This window comes from Dermochelys coriacea, chromosome 3 (genome assembly GCF_009764565.3).
Source record: "Dermochelys coriacea isolate rDerCor1 chromosome 3, rDerCor1.pri.v4, whole genome shotgun sequence".
Taxonomy (NCBI): Eukaryota; Metazoa; Chordata; order Testudines; family Dermochelyidae; genus Dermochelys; species Dermochelys coriacea.
In genome coordinates this window covers 95381691-95405707 of record NC_050070.1, presented here as the reverse complement: position 1 = coordinate 95405707, position 24017 = coordinate 95381691, and the positions used below count along the sequence as shown (strand labels likewise).

The 24017-nt window shown below is 39.8% G+C and overlaps 1 protein-coding gene across 1 annotated transcript in view; it reads left to right on the top strand.

Annotated features, from left to right (window-relative positions):
* LOC119852970 (triadin-like) overlaps window positions 1-24017 on the top strand; it is a 55345-nt gene that overhangs the window by 15824 nt on the left and 15504 nt on the right. The window contains exons 7-15 of the mRNA XM_043511475.1: window positions 2812-2856; window positions 3869-3886; window positions 6651-6698; window positions 8301-8321; window positions 13999-14025; window positions 15086-15124; window positions 15355-15396; window positions 16442-16489; window positions 22093-22122. Of these exons, the coding sequence (XP_043367410.1) occupies window positions 2812-2856; window positions 3869-3886; window positions 6651-6698; window positions 8301-8321; window positions 13999-14025; window positions 15086-15124; window positions 15355-15396; window positions 16442-16489; window positions 22093-22122 (318 nt within the window). The remainder of the gene's footprint in view (window positions 1-2811; window positions 2857-3868; window positions 3887-6650; window positions 6699-8300; window positions 8322-13998; window positions 14026-15085; window positions 15125-15354; window positions 15397-16441; window positions 16490-22092; window positions 22123-24017) is intronic.

Sequence of the window (24017 nt, the reverse complement as noted above, 5' to 3'; positions counted from 1 at the left end):
CCATGGGTCCAGATGACGAAGATGTCATCAATGTAGCGCAACTAGAGTAGGGGCATTAGGGGACGAGAGCTGAGGAAGCGTTGTTCTAAATCAGCCATAAAAATCTTGGCATACTGTGGGGCCATGCGGGTACCCATTGCAGTGCCGCTGATTTGAAGGTATACATGTGAAATAGTTATGGGTGAGGACAAAGTCACAAAGTTCAGCCACCAGGTTAGCCGTGACAGTATCGGGGATACTGTTCCTGATGGCTTGTAGTCCATCTTTGTGTGGAATGTTGGTGTAGAGGGCTTCTACATCCATAGTGGCTAGGATGGTGTTTTTAGGAAGATCACCAATGGACTGTAGTTTCCTCAGGAAGTCAGTGGTGTCTCGAAGATAGCTGGGAGTGCTGGTAACGAAGGGCCTGAGGAGGGAGTCTACATAGCCAGACAATCCTGCTGTCAGGGTGCCAATGCCTGAGATGATGGGGCGTCCAGGATTTCCAGGTTTATGGATCTTGGGTAGCAGATAGAATACCCCAGGTCGGGGCTCCAGGGGTCAGTCTGTGCGGATTTGTTCTTGTGCTTTTTCAGGGAGTTTCTTGAGCAATACTGTCACGGCTAACCTGGTGGCTGAACTTTGTGACTTTGTCCTGACCCATAACTATTTCACATTTGGTGACAATGTATACCTTCAAATCAGCGGCACTGCGATGGGTACCCGCATGGCCCCACAGTATGCCAAGATTTTTATGGCTGACTTAGAACAACGCTTCCTCAGCTCTCGTCCCCTAATGCCCCTACTCTACTTGCGCTACATTGATGACATCTTCGTCATCTGGACCCATGGAAAAGAAGCTCTTGAGGAATTCCACCATGATTTCAACAATTTCCATCCCACCATCAACCTCAGCCTGGACCAGTCCACACAAGAGATCCACTTCCTGGACACTACGGTGCTAATAAGCGATGGTCACATAAACACCACCCTATATCAGAAACCTACTGACTGCTATTCCTACCTACACGCCTCTAGCTTTCATCCAGATCATACCACTCGATCCATTGTCTACAGCCAAGCGCTACTATATAACCGCATTTGCTCCAACCCCTCAGACAGAGACAAACACCTACAAGATCTCTATCATGCATTCCTACAACTTCACTACCCACCTGCTGAAGTGAAGAAACAGATTGACAGAGCCAGAAGAGTACCCAGAAGTCACCTACTACAGGACAGGCCCAACAAAGAAAACAACAGAACGCCACTAGCCATCACCTTCAGCCCCCAACTAAAACCTCTCCAACGCATCCTCAAGGATCTACAACCTATCCTGAAGGACGACCCATCACTCTCACAGATCTTGGGAGACAGACCAGTCCTTGCTTACAGACAGCCCCCCAATCTGAAGCAAATACTCACCAGCAACTACACACCACAAAACAGAACCACTAACCCAGGAACCTGTCCTTGCAACAAAGCCCGTTGCCAACTCTGTCCACATATCTATTCAGGGGATACCATCATAGGGCCTAATCACATCAGCCACACTATCAGAGGCTCCTTCCCCTGCGCATCTACCAATGTGATATATGCCATCATGTGCCAGCAATGCCCCTCTGCCATGTACATTGGCCAAACTGGACAGTCTCTACGTAAAAGAATGAATGGACACAAATCAGACGTCAAGAATTATAACATTCAAAAACCAGTTGGAGAACACTTCAATCTCTCTGGTCACTCAATCACAGACCTAAGAGTGGCTATACTTCAACAAAAAAGCTTCAAAAACAGACTCCAACGAGAGACTGCTGAATTGGAATTAATTTGCAAACTGGATACAATTTGCAAACTGGATACAATTTCCCCATGGTATTTCTCCCTCCCACCCCACCCCCCACTGTTCCTCTGATATTCTTGTTAACTGCTGGAATTAGCCTACCTTGCTTGTCACCATGAAAGGTTTTCCTCCTTTCCCCCCCCCTGCTGCTGGTGATGGCTTATCTTAAGTGATCACTCTCCTTCCAGTGTGTATGATAAACCCATTGTTTCATGTTCTCTGTGTGTGTGTATATAAATCTCTCCTCTGTTTTTTCCACCAAATGCATCCGATGAAGTGAGCTGTAGCTCACGAAACTTATGCTCTAATAAATTTGTTAGTCTCTAAGGTGCCACAGGTACTCCTTTTCTTTTTGCAACTACTTTGTGACAGCTGAAAAGTTTCACCATTCACTTCTGTATCTTCTTTGTTTTCAGTATACAATAAAGGTATTTTTCATAGCTAGATTTTATTCCATCAGTGTTAATTCCCTTTGAAATAAGCCAGTTATTTTATTGTATACATTTAGGGGCAAATCTCACTCACTTCTTTGTGGCCTTTAAGGGCTATCCAAAAAGAAATTGATGCAACGAAGAGGATTTGGCAAGCCAATGCTAGGGATGAATATGCCCAGAGCACTGAGAATTTAGTTCTTTGGAAGCAAATGCTCAGCACAGATTTGGGAGTGGGGTTCCCAAAATTGCTATCACTGGCTAAGTGGAAAAACAATTTCATTTTGAGTGCTAATTGGAAGACACTATCAAGAGTGTTATTGTTTTCCCATTGCTAAAGCTTGGGGCCTAATAATTTGTCCTGCCATGAAATATCTCACCAGGCAGTCAGAATACATATTTTACAGTTCTACAATAAAAGTGATGCAAAAAGAATGTGTTTATTTTGTCACGGTGGCTTATGTAAAATATGCTGAATTTATAAATATATTGCTATTTATATCCCTGTGCTAACATAACATGAATATCTATCTTTTATACTTTTTTTTCTTAATACAGAGGAAAAAATCAAACAAGAAAAGACAGTTCCCACTGAAAAATCTGGTAAGGGAGGTTTCCTCCTTTCTAGATTTATGCTTTTTTCAATCCTGTTCAGAATTCACACTTATGTACTAAATTTACATTGCAGTTATTAGTCAGAATAATTTTGAAATCTGTAACTGGTGGCATTTAGATCCAGACAGTCCCCATGAGCATACTTCTTTAGGAAGATGCTATGTACCTCAGAGTTGATCAAGTATATCAGTAATTTAGATTATAAGCTCTTTAGGGTCCTTGTCCATGATTGGGGCTTCTAGGTGGTACAGCAAAACAAATAATAGTAATAATAATAAATTATCAAACATAAAGTCTTTTGTGGATATTTTTATTGCATAATTCCTGTGTGTTATTTTGAATGTGCTTCTTATTTGGTGCATGACCTATCTTGCAAATTAGATACCCATTGATATGGTGCATATTTGAAAAGAGTTCCTTTCTTTAAATAATAATTGTTAATTATATTGTTTGTCTTTATGTTGCACTGTTTAGGAATTTGCACAACAATGGTATTTTAACACAAAGTGATGATACATAGGTCTGCACATCTAGTAAAAATATTGTTTTGATATTCAGTATACAAATATACTACTGCAGATTTCCACAGTAAAGTCCAAAACAGTTTAACTTTTATATCAATGTATTAATAGCTTTGGGGAAAATACAAAATACAGTATTGCGGTATTTTTATATGGAATATTCGGACCCTCATATCATATCTACACGTACTGTTAAATGAGAGAACTTAGGGAAGGAATACCATAGCATCCGTGTATCTTCAGCCTTTTCTACAACTAAATTCAACCTTTTTTTAAAAAATACCTTTGTAAATCTGGCCCATAGTAATGTTAGTAGTGCATCCTTTCATGTGAAGGGAATGAAAGGGTTCAGCTAAGAATGAGTGAGGAGGGAATATACAAAAGGGAGGGAGCAAAGTTAGTAGGCAAAATGTTTACAAAGTATTTCTTCGTTCTTTATCCCTAAATATGACATTTTTACCTTCTTTTATCCTCTGTAGTCAAGTCAAAACCAGCAAGTATGTAGTATATACCTTCATAAGGATAAATCCTTTAATATAGTTGGATGTGTGACTATTTTACTTCTAACAAATAAAAACTTCGTATTGGTAATTTATTAGTTTTTTGCTTAAAGCTACATTCTCTCTATCCCAGCAATCCTAATCTCTGCTATTGCTTTGATTTAACATACTTGTTTATCATTCCTAATTGACAACCCATTCAGTTTTCCATAACCATCTGAGTTAGCACAGTATTCATCATGTTCCCTCCCATACCACATTTTACAAAACAGAAATTAATAAAGGAGTAGCAGACTTTTAAAAAGTCATTGTTAACCATCACTTGGGGCTGAATGACCACTGCTGTTCAAGTAAACAACAATGGGAAAAAACACATTATACGAAATTCAACTCACCATCAAATGGGATTGGGAGGGTATAACTGAGCATGGAATGTGTCCCAGTAACTGTAAGATGAATTTTTAAAAAAATGCCTGAACACTTTAACCAGTGTCTGAACAAATGGGGCTTAAAGTATGGTAAGTTTGTTGACTTTCTGTGCCCTTCTTTTCTTCAACAAGTACAGGTGGACTGCAAAGCTGAAGTGAAAATTTGAGTTGAGCACAAAAGTACTCCCAACCCAAAAGGCCCTGTGCATGTGGAAGGAGGGGTCATTCAGCACAAATTAAGTTTTAGCTCATTGTTTATATTCATCATCTCCTGTGTGAAGTTCCTGGCACTTCCTGGTTTCCTGCATCATTTTGTGGAATCACAGTTAATCATGGAATTCCTGGTAATCTTAAAAGGGATGGGACAGAGGCATTTAGCACTGATTTCTGGGATTAGTTAATTTATTTTTAGCTTTGCAGTTCACCTTTAAGTATACTTACTTTTTTCTGACAACGTCAGGGGCATCAGAGAAGGAAACAATGGCCAACATAGCACTCACCTGATCCTTCTGCTCTAAAAATTGCTCTGGCCCCTTGTTGCGTGCAGTTGGCCTTGCTACTACCATGCTATGAGAGTTTAGGGTTGCTGCAGTTTTCATTTAAGCAGGTGTGTTTATTTCCTATGAATTATGCAGTGCTAGTCTTCTGTTCTTAAATGAGTGTTTCCTCTTCAGTCTTCTCTTGCCTTCAAAATGCCATGCAACTGACAAATTGATAGAAATTGTCGTGAAAGTGAACAAAAAAATAGAAACATGAATTGCTGCTGAAGCAGCTTTTTCTCCTTTATTCTCCATAGTGACATATAGTCTATTCATATGCTCTGGGAGTAGGGTTGCCAGCTGTCTAATCACACAAACCCAAACACCCTTGCCTCATCCCTACTCTGCCCCTTCTCAGAAGCCCCGCCCCACTCACTCATCCCCCCTCCCTCCATTGCTTGCTCTCCCCCACCCTCACTCACTTTCACTGGGTGGGGGCAGGGGGTTGGGATTTGGGTGGGGGTGCAGACTCTGAGCTGGGGCCAAGGTGTTCAGAGTATGGGAGGGGGCTCTGGGCTGAGCCTGGAGCAGGGGGCTGGGGTGCAGGAGGGGGTGTGGGGTGCAAGCTCTGGGAGGGAGCTTGGGTGCTGGTGGGGACTCAGGGCTGGGGCGGGGAGGTTGGGGTGCGGGGGGGGGGTAGGCTCCCGGAGGGACTGTGGGTACAGGAGGGGGCTCCAGGCTGGGCAGGGGGTTGGGTGCAGGCTCTGGTCAAGTGGTGCTTACCTCTGGCTGCCCCTGTCTGCCTTAGCCCTTCACCACTCCCAGAAGTGGCCGGCCATGTCTCTGCGGCCCCTGTGGTGGGCTACGGGTCTCCACACTCTGCTGCGCGCCACTTCTGGAAGCAGCTGGCACATCCTTGCGGCCCCTGAGGGGGGCAGGGCCTGCCCTCACAGCTCCCAGTTCCTGGCCAATGGGAGCTGCAGAGGCACCACTCAGAGTGAGGGCAGCGTGTGAAGTCTTGCCTCCCCCAGGGGCCGCAGGGAAGTGCTGGCCACTTCCGGGAGCGGCATGGGGCCAGGGCATGGGGCCAGGTAGGGAGCCTGCCTTAGCCCTGCTAGACTTTTAGTGCCTAAAATCTCCTGGTTTTGCTTCAGTAGCCTCTGGGAGATAGAGCCTGATTCTGGGAGACCCTCTGCCAAACCAGGAGGGTTGTCAACCCTAACTGGGATGTATTCTGAACTTTTGGAGTTCAACTTAAGTATCTGACTTGCAAACATAAATGCTTGGTAAAAGGGTGGTAAATTTGCACAGTACTTTCCTTTTTTGAGAATTCAGAACTTTGAATAGAATAATTACAGAGCTGATACAAACCATTGTTTGGAAGGTGAGTTGCCATTGATCCCCAGTGATGTGTATTAGTCCTCAAAATACTTCAGTGATCCACCTATTTGTGATCTGTGCTACTGATTTGAGAGTAGACTATATCCATAAGTACTGAATTTATACTATTAAAAAATTACCCCCTTGTTGGTTTTGCGGCATATGCTTTGAATCTCCATTTTGCAGGGTTTTTCATCCCTTGATGTACGTGCATAACTCCTGGTAACATTAATAGAACTTATACATGTGCATCATGGGGAGACTTGATACCTAGATGCAATATTACTTATTACTGCTTTGCTGCAGGCTTTATAATGAATAGACTGCTAGAGGCTAGTCATTTGGCTTTCTTCCACAATAACAGCATGCACAATATAAGATAAATGTTTACTCTTGAAGAAAACATGCACGCAGCTCTTACTTTAAAAAACGGTATGACTGAATTAGCTTTTTCATGCTGCTGCTTTTGTATAGAGCACGAAGCTGTCAGACATGAAAAAGAAGTTCCACAAACAAAATCAGGTAGGCTTTACTGTATGGTCAGTTATCCCTACGTTTGAAACTGCTTAGATAAGTCACAATAGAACTGCAAATGACAAATGACAAAATGTACAAGTGCATGACACTGTTTAACTTTTTGAAGCATACTGTGGCTTTGAAGTGTGGCAAATAGCCATTACGTGTTACTAGAATTCTTCTATCCGTTTCTTCAGCTATATAAAGACAATTTCCTGCTTCCTTGACTCCACTCTTGTCAAGAGAGTTCATAAAATCATAGAATATCAGGGTTGGAAGGGACCTCAGGAGGTCATCTAGTCCAACCCCCTGCTCAAAGCAGAACCAATCCCCAACTAAATTATCCTAGACAGGGCTTTGCCAAGCCTGACCTTAAAAACCTCAAAGGAAGGAGATTCTGCCACCTCCCTAGGTAACGCATTCCAGTGCTTCACCACCCTCCTAATGAAAAAGTTTTTCCTAATATCCAACCTAAAACCTTCCCTACTGCAACTTGAGACCATTACTCCTTCTTCTGTCATCTGCTACCACTGAGAACAGTCTAGATCCATCCTCTTTGGAACCCCCTTTCAGGTAGTTGAAAGCAGCTATTGAATCCTCGCTCACTCTTCTCTTCTGCAGACTAAACAATCCCAGTTCTCTCAGTCTCTCCTCATAAATCATGTATTGCAGTCCCCTAATAATTTTTATTGCCCTCCGATGGATGCTTTCCAATTTTTCCACATCCTTCTTATAGTGTGGGGCCAAAAAATGGACACAGTATTCCAGATGAGGCCTCACCAATTTTGAATAGTGGGGAATGATCACGTCCCTCGATCTGCTGGCAATGCCCCTCCTTATACATCCCAAAATGCTGTTAGCCTTCTTGGCAACAAGGACACACTGTTAACTCACATCCAGCTTCTCGTCCACTGTAACCTGTAGGTCCTTTTCTGCAGAACTGCTGCCTAGCCATTCGGTTATGTCAGCAGAATTTGACCCCCAGCAGAGTCTGAAAAATGTTTGTTTTGAATACTCTCACCTACAAAATAATTTTGGTATTATTCTGCTATTCATTTGGATTTCATTGAACTCCTGCATGGTTCAAATTCTCAGGACCAGGTACAGTTCTGTTTTCTTCAAGGATCGTTATCTCCCTATACTAGCATTTTATATAGTAGCTTGTTCAATCCATCATATTGGACTATCCATTTTCATTTTGTTAAATGACTTTTGGATATTATCATTAGTATGAAGTATCTCTGTGCAATGTATTTACTGCAGCAGTATGAAGCAGTACAGTGCAATTTCACTATAAGTGATGATCACCCCTGTAAAAGAGAGAATCTGCTCTGGACTGCAGAGTGAAAGAAGCTGTGTAGATGTAAGGCGGCTGTTAATAATTATATTTCATTCTTACAGCGTACATTTTATCTGTCTTTCTCAAAGCGATTATCATTATTGTTATAGTTGTAATGTTGTTAGTTACAATAGTAACTTCACTAAAAACAATGTTTAATTATATATGAGAATTAATAAATAAAGCAAGCCTGGGCCGGGAAAATATTATGCCAGCCTTCTCCATACATCTCCATTCTGAATATTATTCTTCCCTCTTTTACTTCTCAGCTAGATCAAAAGTAACTGCAAGTATGTGCCAGAGACATTTGCTACTGAATATAAACCTGCCTTTAGATGCATGATGCCTTGGATTGGATTTGATTTTTGCAACTTTATCATGCTAGAGAATGTTATTTTCTTTTCTAAAAGTGATGCATTGTGGATTTTATTCATTCTGCCTAAAAAGCGAGTGAGCCAAAGCTACAGGTGATCTAATATTGTGCAGCTGCAACAGTCAGATCAGCTAGTTTGTGATTATTTTTTTATATAAGTAAAGTAAATTATCCTAGTAGCATAATTTAGATTAGTGTGGTTTTAGGTGGATGTGGTCAGATCAATTTTTGATAAATTATAGATCAATTTGAATAATTAAATAATGTTTAGCATAACAGAATTAGAAGAAAATGTTATATAATTTATTTGTACTGTTTGGAAATAGTTTTTATAGTGAATTAACCAGGCATGTTTGCTAACCTTTTCAATAGCTTGTATTTTTTACATCTAACAGAATAAAATACCCAATTCAAATGAAGAAAAGAATGAAAGGTCATGATGTTTAAGTGAGTTAGAAGAGAAATTAGACAACACAGACAGAACGAGTCTTCCTTGCACTCCAGAAATTCCCCTTGTTGAGGACTATGGGAGTCTTGGTTGTGTAAAGAAGGACTGAATTAGTATCAATTGCATTGTGAAATTAGATGTTATGTACTGCACATTGTGTTAAAACAACTATAATACTTTTAATAAAGATCAGTGTTTATGCTTATGAAATGTGAAAATGTATTAACTAATAGCATTAATACATTCTAAAAGCATTGTAAAATGCATAGATGTAGTTCATAGAAGGTCTGATTCAAAGCCCATTTAAATCAATTGAAAGCGAAAGCCCATTGAGGTCAAAGGGAGGATCTGGCCCATACTATATGTGGAGGTTAATCCTTCAAACTAAAATAATCTATTGACATTATTATATGATATCTCTTCAAATCTGAAAGTCATTTCAGATCACATGGACTAATGTCCATTATTTTCTAATGTAGGCAATACAGATATATATTCTTTACAGAAAGCTGCACTGACAAAATAATTTAGCAATACATTAAAGAAATATTCAGATAAAGTAATATTTGAACTTAATTAAAACAGACTGAGGACAGAGAACATGAAAAAATAGTTACCACCTTAGGAGTGATTCTGAAACAAGTTTTCATTAAAAAAAACACATTAATACAACTTTGTTCATGTCTTTCTAAGAGAAAAAGCTTGTGTTACAAATTGTGAATTATAATAATATAGTTTTATTGGAGGGACATGTCTGTCAGCAGAAGAGAAGGAAAACCTGTAAAAAGATGAGTGCTTGGGTACTGAGAAAATAACTAAAGTACATATCTTCGCAGATAAAGTATCAGAAAGGTCTTTGAGGCAGGATCTGTCTTTGTTCTGTGTTTGTACAGTGACTAGCACAATGGGGCACTGGCCTCTTGGTGCTACTGTGATACAAATATGTATGAATGAAAATTATAAAGCAAAATCCTGAGAGGTATTGACCACCTTCAACTCCCACTGAAGTCAGCAGGTGGCAGCAGCCCTTCAGCACTAGGGCTGGTAGAAAATTTACCTTTGAAACTGTTTTGTAACAAAAATTGTGTCAACAAAACAGAACTCTTGGGGGAAAGGATCTGCTTTCTGTGGAAAAATTACAACTTTTAATTTTAAAAAATCACCCAAAGTCTAGACGTTTTAGCAGAAAACAGACAAATTTCAATTCAGAAATGCAAGCCTTTAATTTTAGTTTGAGTAGCAGCCGTGTTAGTCTGTATTCGCAAAAAGAAAAGGAGTACTTGTGGCACCTTAGAGACTAACAAATTTATTAGAGCATAAGCTTTCGTGAGCTACAGCTCACTTCATCGGATGCATTTGGTGGAAAAAACAGAGGAGAGATTTATATACACACACACAGAGAACATGAAACAATGGGTTTATCATACACACTGTAAGGAGAGTGATCACTTAAAATAAGCCATCACCAACAGCAGGGGGGGGAAGGAGGAAAACCTTTCATGGTGACAAGCAGGTAGGCTAATTCCAGCAGTTAACAAGAATATCAGAGGAACAGTGGGGGGTGGGGTGGGAGGGAGAAATACCATGGGGAAATAGTTTTACTTTGTGTAATGACTCATCCATTCCCAGTCTCTATTCAAGCCTAAGTTAATTGTATCCAGTTTGCAAATTAATTCCAATTCAGCAGTCTCTCGTTGGAGTCTGTTTTTGAAGCTTTTTTGTTGAAGTATAGCCACTCTTAGGTCTGTGATCGAGTGACCAGAGAGATTGAAGTGTTCTCCAACTGGTTTTTGAATGTTATAATTCTTGACGTCTGATTTGTGTCCATTCATTCTTTTACGTAGAGACTGTCCAGTTTGGCCAATGTACATGGCAGAGGGGCATTGCTGGCACATGATGGCATATATCACATTGGTAGATGCGCAGGTGAACGAGCCTCTGATAGTGTGGCTGATGTGATTAGGCCCTATGATGGTATCCCCTGAATAGATATGTGGACAGAGTTGGCAACGGGCTTTGTTGCAAGGATAGGTTCCTGGGTTAGTGGTTCTGTTGTGTGGTGTGTGGTTGCTGGTGAGTATTTGCTTCAGATTGGTGGAACTGAATCAGAATGTTTCATTTTTGCTCAGTTTGACATGAGACCACATCCTTCTGAGCTACTATGGTGCCCGGGGGGACTTGTAGTTTGGGTATCTGATGACTCTTTTCTCTTCTGTGGGTGGGCTCTCCAGCCAGAATACAACTCCCATGATGCAATGTGGCCATGGAATTTTCATGATGCACCATGGCAGCTCAGCAAGAGGGAAGACTGTGTTGCATCGTGGGAGATGTTACTAAAGCATATGCTGTTCTGACACATGCCATTGACAAACAATAGCCAAGATGAAAAGGAGGACTTGTGGCAGCTTAGAGACTAAACAAAGTGATTTGAGCATAAGCTTTCGTGAGCTACAGCTCACTTCATCGGATGCATGTCAACGTGTGTCAATGTGACTTTTGTGGGAAAAATCCTTGAATCTGCATTTTGCTGCTTGGAATGATCGTATTGATCTAGATAAATAGTTTCTAATTTAAAAATATCAGCAAACAGATATCCAACTGTGTACCTAAATATCTTTATCTATAATTTATACCCTGATACAGTAATCCCTGTGTAGCTCTAGTTAAAAGACTTTCTGGATCAGCTTTATAGAGCATCCTCATTTACATGAATATCTCTTGGTTTTAACTGATCTTTTCACTCAAGGAGGAGTATATATTCTGGATAGTGGCTGCCCAATCCTAGTACTAACTTGCTTCACTGCAAATATTTCTAATTAATTTATATGTACATTATAGCACTGTAAAGCCATGGTTACTGAGTAATCTATGGTCTTCAGGGCTTGTGTGTAGCACAACTATGTGCTAACTGTGTACGGGTATTTTGAGTCAAATTTATCTCCAGTTTGTACCCTATGCTGTCCCATTAGAATCAATGGATCGAGCATAAATCAGTGGAGAATTTGGCCCATTATGTGAAAGGCAGGCCATAACATAAATAAAAAACTAAGTCTGATGTACTCCAAAATTATCTCTGTAAATTTTAATAGTAATCACCAAAATTAATTAGTATTTGATCATTAAAATAATTAGTAAACCATCCTCTTTTCATCATCTCCAGTTTAGTGTGAAACGCTGTCTGTGATGGCAATTGGTCATTTATCAAATCAGAGGCTTTAATTAAATTTAAAACACAGTTCCTGCATACTGATTACTTTAAAGGCTATCAAATTATGACTGGTTACCTAGAACAGAGGACAAAGCTGGTGGTATTTTTTCTTAAATAAGAAGTAATTGTTTAATTATATGAAATGCTAACATACAGTGGGAGAAACATTTAGTGTGGAATTTTCAAAAGATCTCAACATTGGCCCTTCACTGCTCCTGTAGAATTCAGTAGTAAAATTCCCAACCTTGGGGTACAATTTCTGTCAATGTTTTAACACTAGTTTTAATCCCCAGCTTTCTGTCTTGGTGCAGATGAGGGGGAAGAAGACAAAGGTGACTCTAAGTGGTCTTTACGCCTCCCCCTCTTCTTCACTTTCCCCACCATCTCCCCAACCTGGAGTCAGACAGTTTCCTGTTCAAAGGCCAAAGGAGAGATGTAGTTTGGCTTCAGAAAATGGACAAAGGACAGTAATTGGGGCATGAGGTCCCCAAACTATAACTCCCATGTGGCACCATGCAGCATTTTCAAATGTATTATAGTAATAATTATTATTGGATGTTCAGTTTTTAAACAAAGTCCAAATTTTCTAAAGAAAATGAACATCTTTTGTAAAAAGTTTTAGTTGAAGATGCAACTTTCCATCCAAAAAAAAAACAGTTTTGATGGAAAACTTTTGGCCAATCCTGTTTATGATACAGAGAGCCACCAGATGAAACACATCATTTTCAGCTGAAGCAAAAGGTGATAGTTCACCCAAAGTGGAACCTTAAGAAAAGTTTATATATATCCCTGCAACCTGAATGCATCCAATTCTGTACTGTTCTAGTTAAAAGGGATTACGTTTCTGTCTGGCATGCAGGGTTTCTGTCTTTTCTTATCTTGTCTTAAAATCCATAGGATAAAATGAACATTAATAAAACAGAGGGGAAAAGAGACAGTTTCATTTTCCAGTCACTAGGTCTCAAACCATGTAAATTCAGTACTGGGTTTACAGTGGTGCCATGGCGTCGGGTCCACACTCAGAAGGCGCCCCAGGGCCTGGACTGTGGCCTCTTCCCCACCCCACCACTCTCTCCTCTCTTCCCCCTCCCTCTGCTCGCTCCTCTCTGCCCTCCCCCATCCCCATGTGAGCAACGGGAGGGGCCTCAGGGGGAAGAGGCTGAGTGGGAGTGGGGTCTTGGGGTGAAGCGTGGATGGGGCCTCAGGGGGAAGAGGCTGAGCAGGGGCAGGGTCTCAGGGTGGAGCAGGGGGTGAGGGGCTCACAACAGATTAATCTGGCCCTATGTAAATTGGTGCAGATCCTTCAATGGAGCTATGTCAAAATTACACCAGCTACGGAGCTGGCCTATTGTATCTGTGGTGTATTTTTTTTTGCAGCAGTGCCTAGGGACCACAAATGATTGTGCAATGTGCACATAGCAAGAGACAGTTCCTGCTTCAAATAGCTTACAGTCTAAAAAGACAAGGCAGATGGTTTGGGGGAACAAAAGGTACAGAGAGGTGAAGGCACTTGCCCTAGGTCAGACAGTAGGTCAGTGTCAGAGCCCTTAATTAGAGTACATGGCTGGTAGGACAGCAGAGGTGAAAACTTAAACTTAAACACGCTTTACAGAAAAAAAGATGCTAGGTAGCTATAACCTTGAGTGCTTATCTGAAAAGAATCCCATTTAAATACTTACTGGTCAGAAAAGTTTTCATTGGCACAGTAGCTGCATGTTGGCTTATAGCACTTCAAAGGGTAGGATTCACGGTTTTCACTGTTTAATTTCTGCGTACGTGTCCATTGCACGGATTTATTTATTTCCAAATTAATATCCTGTGGGGATAGTTGCAGTTGAAAGTTAAGATCTATCAAAACTGTCAACTTCTAAAAATAAAATAACATCAAGCCTGAATTTCTTCATTTTTATTTATTTATTTCTGATTGTTTTTCTGAAGAACCAGCATCTGAAATGACAGTAGCAGGTAAATTTTACACTTCTCTGAAATGTTGTTGTAGCCTTGTTCATCCCAGGATATTACAGACAAGGGAGGTGAGGTAATATCTTTTATTGGACCAACTTCTGTTGGTGGGAGAGACAAGCTTTCGAGCTACACAGAACTCCTCTTCAGGTCTGGGAAAGGTACTAAGAGTGTCACATCCAAATACGAGATTGAACATATAGTTTGGCGTAAGTAGTTAGCACAAATTCTAAGGGACCCTTCAAGGTGAAGTGGCCCATTAACTCCTCTGTAGTCATAGGGCAATAAGGGGGTTAGTGTGTTACAGATTATTGTAATAAGCCATAAATCCAGTGCCTTCATTAAGGCCATGTTTTTTAGCATCTAGCAAAGTAAACCAGTGAAACACAACCTCACTAAACATGATTAACCAAAACCTTGTCTGGTGTAATCTGGCATAGCTCCACTGAAATCATTAGTGCTACGCCAGTTTACAGCTGTTGAGAATCTGGCCTGATGAACTGATTCTTTTCTATTCACTGTATTTATTTTTAAGTGTGTGGGTTTGGGTGAGCTAGACAGAAGTGATTATCATTAAGCCAGCTTGTGTTAATCAGATAGCACATGTACCAAGAGACACTGAATCCTTATTACAGCTGGCTGGATCATATGGAGTGAAAATGAACAGTTCTAAGGCAATACTGCCAGATCTCTGCTGTACTCAACAGGGAATGTTGGAATGGCGCAGATGCCTGCAGTTATCCACTGTAGTTAATTTCAGTGGGCTTAGCTGAGCATAGTCTTAACTGACTTGCTGTATTCTGGGGGGTTGGAAAAGGAATGCTGAAAAAGGGCAAATACATCATATATCATGCTAAGATGAGTATGTTTGTTTCGTGTAAAGCTTAATAAAAATAACATAGTGCTCTAGACCTACAGTCCGTTGAAATGGGCAAGATTTATCCCTGCTGTAAATTTAGGAACATTAATAGTTACACCAGGGATCAATTTGCTCTAGGTGTCCAAAATAGAATCCCCAATAAAGGCTTCTTAGTTAATGATATTTCATTGCAAATCTTTCTAGCCAAGAAAAAAACAGAAAAGGCTGCAAAGGAAAGAGAAGGTAAAAGCCAACTATTAGAAAAGTGTGTGTGTGTGTGTGTTTTATATAAGATCACCATAGTAGTAATCTCATTGTCCTTGTTGTGAATGTTATAACTTTTATTATTGTTGTTTGAAACAGTCTCTGAAAAGTTTGCCCCAGTTTCAACTGAAGACTGATCTTGATAATCTGATTGTTACAAAGTTAAATTGTCCCTTCCCTAAACTGTTATATTTCTTTCTCCTTTGTAGAAAAAATAGAGAAGAAACATCCCAAAGAGGGAAAAGCCAAAGGTAATAAAGGGAGGAGAAGCTCCGCAAGCAGTAATTTAAAATGAGAACATCAGGTTTTATGGGGATTAGAATGGAGAGCTTTATTAGTCTTTCTAATGTGTGAAGGGGAAAACCCTGGAGTTGCACGTGAAGGCGAAGTAATTCAGCATATCGGGCCTTCTGTGTATGAGGTGGAGGGATGAAATCATCACCTCAAACCTGGAGGTAGGCTGCAATGTGACCCTCCACAGCTAGTACATTAGCCTGTCTGCAGGATTCACAGCCACTGTATTTACATAGGAATGTATTGGTCCCTTCCCGGGTGCCATAATGCTGCATGCTGGGACAGCATATTTGGAACTAGCGTAGGTTCCATCTCCTCAGTGTGTGGGATATTTTGAATTGCTGACCTGTATATTTTGTGATGACTGCATTTGCAATTCGAGATAATTATCATTTATGTAAAACATTTCCTGATCACATACATGCTGGCTAAGCTGTTTGGGCTCCACAGTTTCAACCAAACACTGGTTTGTTCAACCAAACACTATAGTCATGTGTAGCTGAAATGATGGTTATGTAATGCCAAGTAAAATAATTAGTAGCATTGGACAGACAAACTAAGGTACTGAAAGGCATAAAACCACATATATGGAGACCAATTTATGGCTATTCGTGCTAGTTAAACAGAGATCATTTTTCATAGAAGTGCAGATCTGGTAAGCCCACCTAGAGCCAGATCTTCACACACTGATCCACAAAAATCAGAGAGAGATCTGTCCACACAAAATGAAGGGGCATACTTTTTTGAGGATTCAAATGGTCCTGAAGTTTGAAGATAGCTATTAGTAATATTTTAATAAAGCAGGTTTCTTAAACTAACATCCAGAGGCACAGTTTTCCTTGTTCTGAAATTTCCCTTTTTAAAAAGTTTGTTTGCAAAATCCACTTTGATCTGTTCTGTTTCTATAAACTGTAAAGTGTTAACCAGTTCAAAACCTATCAATTGTTTGTTTTTACCTAAATGCTAAAACTTCATTACTTAGTATCTAATGTGTTTCTTTAGCAATGCCAACAGTAAAAGAAATTCTAAGACAGCACAACCTGACAACAGGTAATCAATATTTCCTCAGTCTTATATTTTTAAAGAGAGCCCAACCCTGCAAGCTCTTTATGTGCACAACTCTCATTAAAGTTAATGGGAGCTTCACAAGGGGAGAGCTGACAGAATCAGGACCATATTTATGTATTTGTAGACTGCTGTATTTGAACTGTATCTCTGTCCATAACCCAAACATATTATCAGTCAGTTACCTTTTAGACCAAGTGGTCTGTTATGAAGTTGGAGATGCGTGATTTAGAACAAACATACGATCCTCCTGGGAAATCTGTTCAAGTGAATGAGCAAAAATCTGTCCAATTCACCTGGTTTCTCAAGATGGGGATCTATCCCTGTAAAGCAAACAACGTAAAGAAGGGTGGGATATTTCAGTACGAAGTCCACCTACAATTTCTTGTCATGTAAGCTCTTTGGGATAGGGATAGCTTTTTATTCTTAGTTTGTTCAGCACCTAGTACGGTGGGGTCCTGGACCATGGCTGGGGTTCACAAATGCTATGATAATACAAATCATCAATTGGTTCTACTTGTGGCCAGATCCTTGACTACTGTAAATCAGTGCACGTGAGTTTAGTGGAGTTACACTGATTCATGTCAGTTGAGGATATAAGCCTTTAATCTCACTAGAGAGTAATAGCTGTCTGAAGTAGAGACTATGGAGTCAAATCCACTTTGAGTTGTACTTTGTGGACTTCAAAGAGGTTGCCCCACTTTAACTGCTAACAACATTTGGCCCAAGTTATTTAAAACACCCTGTGGTGTCTATAATTGAGCTCAAATATTTTTAATTATAACAAAATATGCAAGACAAGTGAACACAAAATTAACAATAAGGAAAAGCAAAACAAACTAAAAGCAAGCACAGGGAATGTTGGTCCACTTCCAAGTGACTACTCAGAAGCTTAAAATTAAGCACATGTATAAATGCTTTGCTGCATCAGGACTGATCGGCTTTCACATAAGAATATATCTGTTCTTCTTTCATTGGGAATGGTGAGTCCTGGGCTCAACAAACAGATTGTAACTCCTGCTAATTCTGTAGTTGAATAAGAGATGCAGAAATTCAGGAGATAAAATCTGTGTTGCAAAACAGGCCTCATTATTTTATGCTCACTTTTGGAGCTCAACACGTAAATATAGGTAGTGCTCATAGTGCTGCCAGTTATTAACATGGTCTGACACTTCCCATTATAAGACCCTATTTTCAGTTGCTTAAAACTTTGCCAAACTTTAACCATTTGGGTTAAAAGTTTTAATGTCCCATGCCTGATTCAGGCTATATTTTTGTGAAAAACTTCAGCCAAAATGGTTCAGCCATTTCTGAGAATGTGGCTACGGAAATACCCTGGTTTGCCCATGTTGAATCCTTTGAAAAGCACTTGTATCCCCAGGTTTCAAGCAGGGACTTGAAATTTAGCAGGGAGTGAGAGTTTCATGTCAGGGATGTCTTTTGCCATCTATGTGAACATCCACCCAAATTTGGCCAAGTTATAAGCCTTTAGGGGAAAATGCAGTTCACACAGCTCAACAGAAACTTCTTGAATGTTAGAAACTAAATTCCCTGAAGATTCTGTCCACACTGGGCATTCTTTATCTTGGAGCTGAGCAGGACTTCCTTGCAATTGCAGCTCTGGGCTCTGCTGTGGGCTGTGCTGGATCCAGAAACTGAGACTAAGAATTGGGATGGGGGAGACTGGGACTCTCTTGGCAAGGAAACTGGGATTGGGAGCTGGGCAAGAGGGCCTGGGAGCCAGTTGGTGGGAGAGAGGGAATACTGAGATTTGATGAAGAACTGGGATTAACTAGGCAAAGACTAGGAGAAGGAGCCAAGAAAGAGGGGTGGAGAGTCCAGAGGAGTATAAATAGGACTCCCTGTGCAAGGACTGGGACTCGGCTGAGAAGTCTGAGGAGCAGAGACTGGGACCAGACAGGTGAAGGAGAATGTCAGTGGGAAGAGGATCCATTGTTGGAATGGAACCGAGATTCCTGAGTATCCCCATTCTTGTGCTGCCAGCAAATATTTGTGAAAGCCATGGGCAAAGTACGAGTCTCCTCCCCATCTAGTGCTGAACCAACAGAGGATGACACCCTATTACTGCTATCACTTACTCTGTTAGCTCAAATGGCAGAGGTGTGTTTAGTGGATCTAAAGGTTCCAGCACTGACAATGACTCCTGTGGGTGTCAGGTGGTAGAATTTTTCTTCAGTTTGCCCCGGAAATAAGGGGCTCAGGGCTGGGTCAGAGGGTTGGGGTGGGGAGGGCTGCGGGTTCTGGGGTGGGGCTGGGGATAAGGGATTTGGGGTGCAGGCTGCCCTGGGGAGAAAGGCTTCCCTCTCACCCCACCCAGCTCTCTCTTCCCTCAGCAGCAACTGGGCTGGGAGGGAGAGGCTCCTCTCCCCGCCACCGCAGCTCCATGGCTGGGCTAAGTTGAGGCCAGGAAGGGGCACCTCTCCCCACCATGGCAAGTCTGTGGCTGGGGGAGAGGCATCTCTCCTCACCGCAGCCCTGGGTGCCTGCGTGGCGCTTAATAGGTTGCTGCACAACCACGCCATTTAGAGAGATCTTAGGCTAGAATTAAAATTGACTTTGCAATATTAATTCAACTCACTTGTACATATGCATTATGATACGTGATTACATACTCATTACATATACATTAATTACATGATTACATACTCATTTTTTGACAGGACCTCTGCCTCCTGGACTATGCTCTGGGAGTGAATCAGGGTTGTATAGTCAAGGAGACTGTTTCCTCTCAGAACCGCATTTGTTGCAGATGTTGGAAGGCGTGTAGTGAATAAGGAAGGGGACTGCAGAAAGAGAAAGGACAGTCTCATGATTAAAGCAGTTGAATGCTGTCCTGGAGAACTGGCTTCTGTCACTGCTACAGAGTTCCTATGTGATGCTGGGCAAGTCACTTAAACTAAACTTTTCCCAGGTTGACAGTAGTTGTGTGTTCCTCATTCTCTGGGTGCCTAAGACCTAGGGGTCTGATTTGCAAAAGTGCTGACTGCTCACAGATGAAGTCAATGGGAGTTGTGTTTTGAACATATGAGGTGCTATATAATGCTAAGTACTCTGAAAACTCAGATTGGGCAGGGAAAAATTGGAGGAGATTTGACTTTAATCTCTCTTTACTTCAGCTCCCCATCATTTCACAGAGATGTATGAAATCCGATGAAGTGAGCTGTAGCTCACGAAAGCTTATGCTCAAATAAATTTGTTAGTCTCTAAGGTGCCACAAGTACTCCTTTTCTTTTTATTAATATTTGTGAAAGACTTAAATACTATCATCATGAGCACTATAGAAAAACTCATGATAAATTAATATTTCTACCTTCAGAACAGGGGTTGAAAACCATGTAGTAAACAGGGGCATCAGTCCCATACCAAACAAGGAAGAGAGAGAGAAAATATTGATTAATTGAGCACCATCCCTTCTGTGCACTGAATGAGGTAGGGGTCCTGTAGAAAAAACAGTATGTGAGCATGTAATTAAAGACTGCACCATAATGCAGGCACACAAGGGGGACGAATGAAGGTTGGACAAGCTACCTTACTTCTGGCACTTTCTGACTTTGGTTTTTCAAATTTCTTATTCTTTTAACATAGTTATATGTAATAACATCAATGATTTTTTTTATTTCTTATGTCTTGTAAAACCAAACCACATGCTTCAACAGGAAAAGATCATTATTATTATTATAAGATCAGGAAACATTCCAAATTCAAGATAAAAAACATGTCAATGTATTAAAAAGCCCCTAGACTTGGAGCCCTGGCCCACAGCCCTCACTTGCACAAAAATTTCATTGACTATGGATAATGCAAAAATTTGTTTCCCATGATTAGTTCTTCTAGTAACCACTTTGTTTACATTATGTGATAGATCAGTTTAGTCACATGATATTATTGCTCTCTGATTCGATAATCCTAGCCCTTAAAGAGGTCTCAGGATGGCTGTGCAAATATATTTCCATAAATACAAACAGATAATCACAAAAGTATTTTACGTTGTCTCTTTCCACTGTTTTTGTGAACAAAAATGTTTGTTGGTGTATTTGCAGACAACAAATAAAGGTTTTATAAATAACATCAAAGTGAATTATAGTCAAACATTTGTCAATTTTATATTTCAGTATTAGCTGAACTCTAAGAATTTAAAATCTGAGACCAAATCTAAGATCATATAATAAGTTTGAGCTTCAGTTCTGCTTCCTATGTATTTCCAGTTAAGGCTGATACATTAAGCCCAGTGTATTAAATACTAATACTTTGTACTGGAATAATCGAAGCTGAAAACTATTTAAGCATTCTGGGATAATGTAAAAAGTTAAATAAGAAATCTTCTGTTGGCCTCTAAAGCTTAAATAGAGCAGTTTCATATTCTTAGAGTTGGATTTGAATCTTTCATCTGTTTCTTGATATTATAATGCAATCAGATAAAGAGCAATAAGCAATTTTAAAATCTGTATATATCTTGAATTTTAGAACATTCATATATACAAGGATTTAAGCAGAACCCTGCTAAGCAAAAGCAATATTGATACTTGCAGTAGACAATAACTTATATTCCTTAGTAAACCTGCACACCAATTATTTAAAAAAAAATTATATCACTAGATATGGGCCTGTCTAAATGTCAAAGATGATCTTCCATAAAGTTCAGGAATATTTGGCTCTGTAGTTTTTGCTCAGTCTATACAGAAATAGGCACAAGCAGGGAAGTTCAGACACACACCTAGAGTCAAATACTACCCAAAACTCAGGACTGTCCAGGTCCCAGTTTGTCACTGGGACTATTTCATTTATTTTATAAGACTGTCCTGTAGGTGTTAACATTTACAATTGTTTGAAAAGCTAAACAACTGTATAAGTCATTGTTATATTATAATTATTTTACTCTAATTATTTACAAATAATGCAACAATACAGTGAGGGAGAAATGGAGGGTGAGATTACAATAGTGAGACCATGAACTCTGATAATAGCTACATATAACATACATTTTTGTTAAGTTGGTGCAATGTTCAGACTAATGGGCAGAGTGATTCTTTTCTAGGTAAAACAAATATATTTAGCAATAGAAAGGTAGCTTCACAAGCAGCCTTCATTTCAGGAGTAGAATAACAATTCTACTTGTATACAAGTCTTGTATCTGTGTTTTTTACAATTTTGCGAGTTCTTAAAGGTCCTCATGTCAAAAGAATTTATGCTTGCTGCCCAGTCAAAGTCGAATCTCAGAGAAAACTTAAATTATCACTAAGCATGATAGAAAAATCCTTTATACAAACAAATTATACTACCATCTCTATTGAAGAAAGCATTTTTCAAATAGATGTATCCTTTGCTCCTACCGTGGTATATTGCAGTAATTTCTCAGATGTTTTCCTGTATAAAAAGGATTGATCCAATCACATTATCACCAGAAGATATTCAAGGGCACATAGTAATCACCACTTATAATGAATTCATCTTCTGGGATTGCTGAGGTTTTTCGAGTCTGTATTAACATGTAGAGATTGACAGTTACTATTAAGTTATTTTATTGTCTTGCATTTAGTGTCTACAAGTCATATATTTTTCCCTTGCAGAGAAGATTTCTAAAGCTGCAAAAACAGCAAGTAAGTTCTATTTAGTGTTATAGCCATTTGAGAGACCATCTTTGTTGTTCAGGTGACATATACTTATCAATGCTGGAGCATATGAGATTTTTCAAAAGTTATTTATTCTGACACACTGACAAGGAATGTGTCTTTTTTTTCCCTCCCCGAAACCTTTAGAGGATTGGGGGGCGGGTGTTACGTACTGAAACCTTTATTAAATTTAAGATTGAACTTTTCTGCAACAGACAAGAGGCAACTGCCACAAAAGAAAACTTAAACTAGCTAAGAGAGGGACAAACACCAGTATAAATAGCTCTCAACTGTGAAAGCTCACCTACTGAAAATCCAGTGTTACATCTTGCACTCTCTTTCTTACCTATTGTATGTCAGACTGTTTGTATATTGCAAATTTGTGATGGATTTAGTATCCTGGCAGTAGCTTCTTCTCACAGCTCCACCCCCTTTTTTATTTAAAAAAAATCAGTTGTTGAGATCAAACTTCTGAATTTGGTAACTTGACTGCGACTTGATTATAGTTCATTGAAGCTTAACAAAAAATATTGAGGAGAAAAAACATAACCTTCTCAAAAAAGGAAATGAGGATAACTAAAAGGAACACTACTAGTAACAGTTGAGACTCAGAGAAATAATAAACTCAAAAAAACGTATATTAAAGATTCCCCAGTTTCTTTTTTCACCAAAATTCATCATTAAATCACTAACATTATTTTTCACTTCTTGGATCTTGAGAGTTCACACCATTTCCTAAAAAATAATGGAATGAGCTCATACTCTGAGGTACGTCATGGTTTTATACTTAAGATCTGTACTGCCCATATGACATATCTGACTGAATCTTTGACTGACTGTTTTAATATTTAGTACTTCATCTGACCTGTGAATACCAGTAACTTTGTGTTAGTAATTCCATTTTTCTGAGGTTATCCTCTATGAAACCATCTTGAGAAACTAACAATCTCTGTGAGATATGTATGTAGATAAAATGAAAGATTTAGGGCCAGATTCAAAGCCCATTGAAGCCACTAGAAAGTCTCCCACTTCAGTGAGTTTTGGATTAGACTCAAAATGAACACACGTACGAAAGATTAAAAACAAAAGGTCAATGCCTGGTTTAATTATAAGGAAATCAATAGCCTGTCTCTGTAGTACCATCATAGTCTATTATAAGATACACACTTAATATCTCAATACATGGGACTTGTTCTATCCTTTTGAAACATGTAAATCCCTGTGAAGACTGCAAGTTTAGTACAAATACAGCGGACACTATGTAGACCTTGTGAACAGGCTGGATCCCTGCTGGATCCTTTACAAGTGCACACATATACTGAGTTCTTGTCCAAACTAACCCCCTTTCTGGGGGTTGGCTTTATTGGTAACTAGAGCTGTGCAAATAACTGCCAGTGAACAACAACAACAACAAAAATCAGTTCCAAAAAGCCAGGGGGACTCACTGTAGAATAGCCAAGTGTCTTGTGGTTAGGGCACTCATCTGGGGCAGCCTGACTTAAAGTCCCCAGTCTGCCAGCACAACTCAGTAGTGACCACTTAGAATTTTAACATAGGGTTTTAGCATAGCCTAGGGTGAGTCAACAGAAGACTTACTGTACTCCTCTACAGGATCTCAGAGTCTGCTATTCTGTACTAGCTCTTACACCTTACTTGTTCAATCTTCCAGTCATGAAAGTACATATTAGTTACTTCCTTTAATTATTAGTTTATTCATATTATTTTGCAATACTTACATAGTACCACTGTTGTGAATGTGCTTTACAAAGCACATGGTTAGATCTTGCTCCACAGTGTTTAATTAAAGATAAATCATAAGGAGGGGAGCAGGCAGTAGGGTTACCATATTTGAACATTCAACAAAGAGGACACTCCACAGAAGG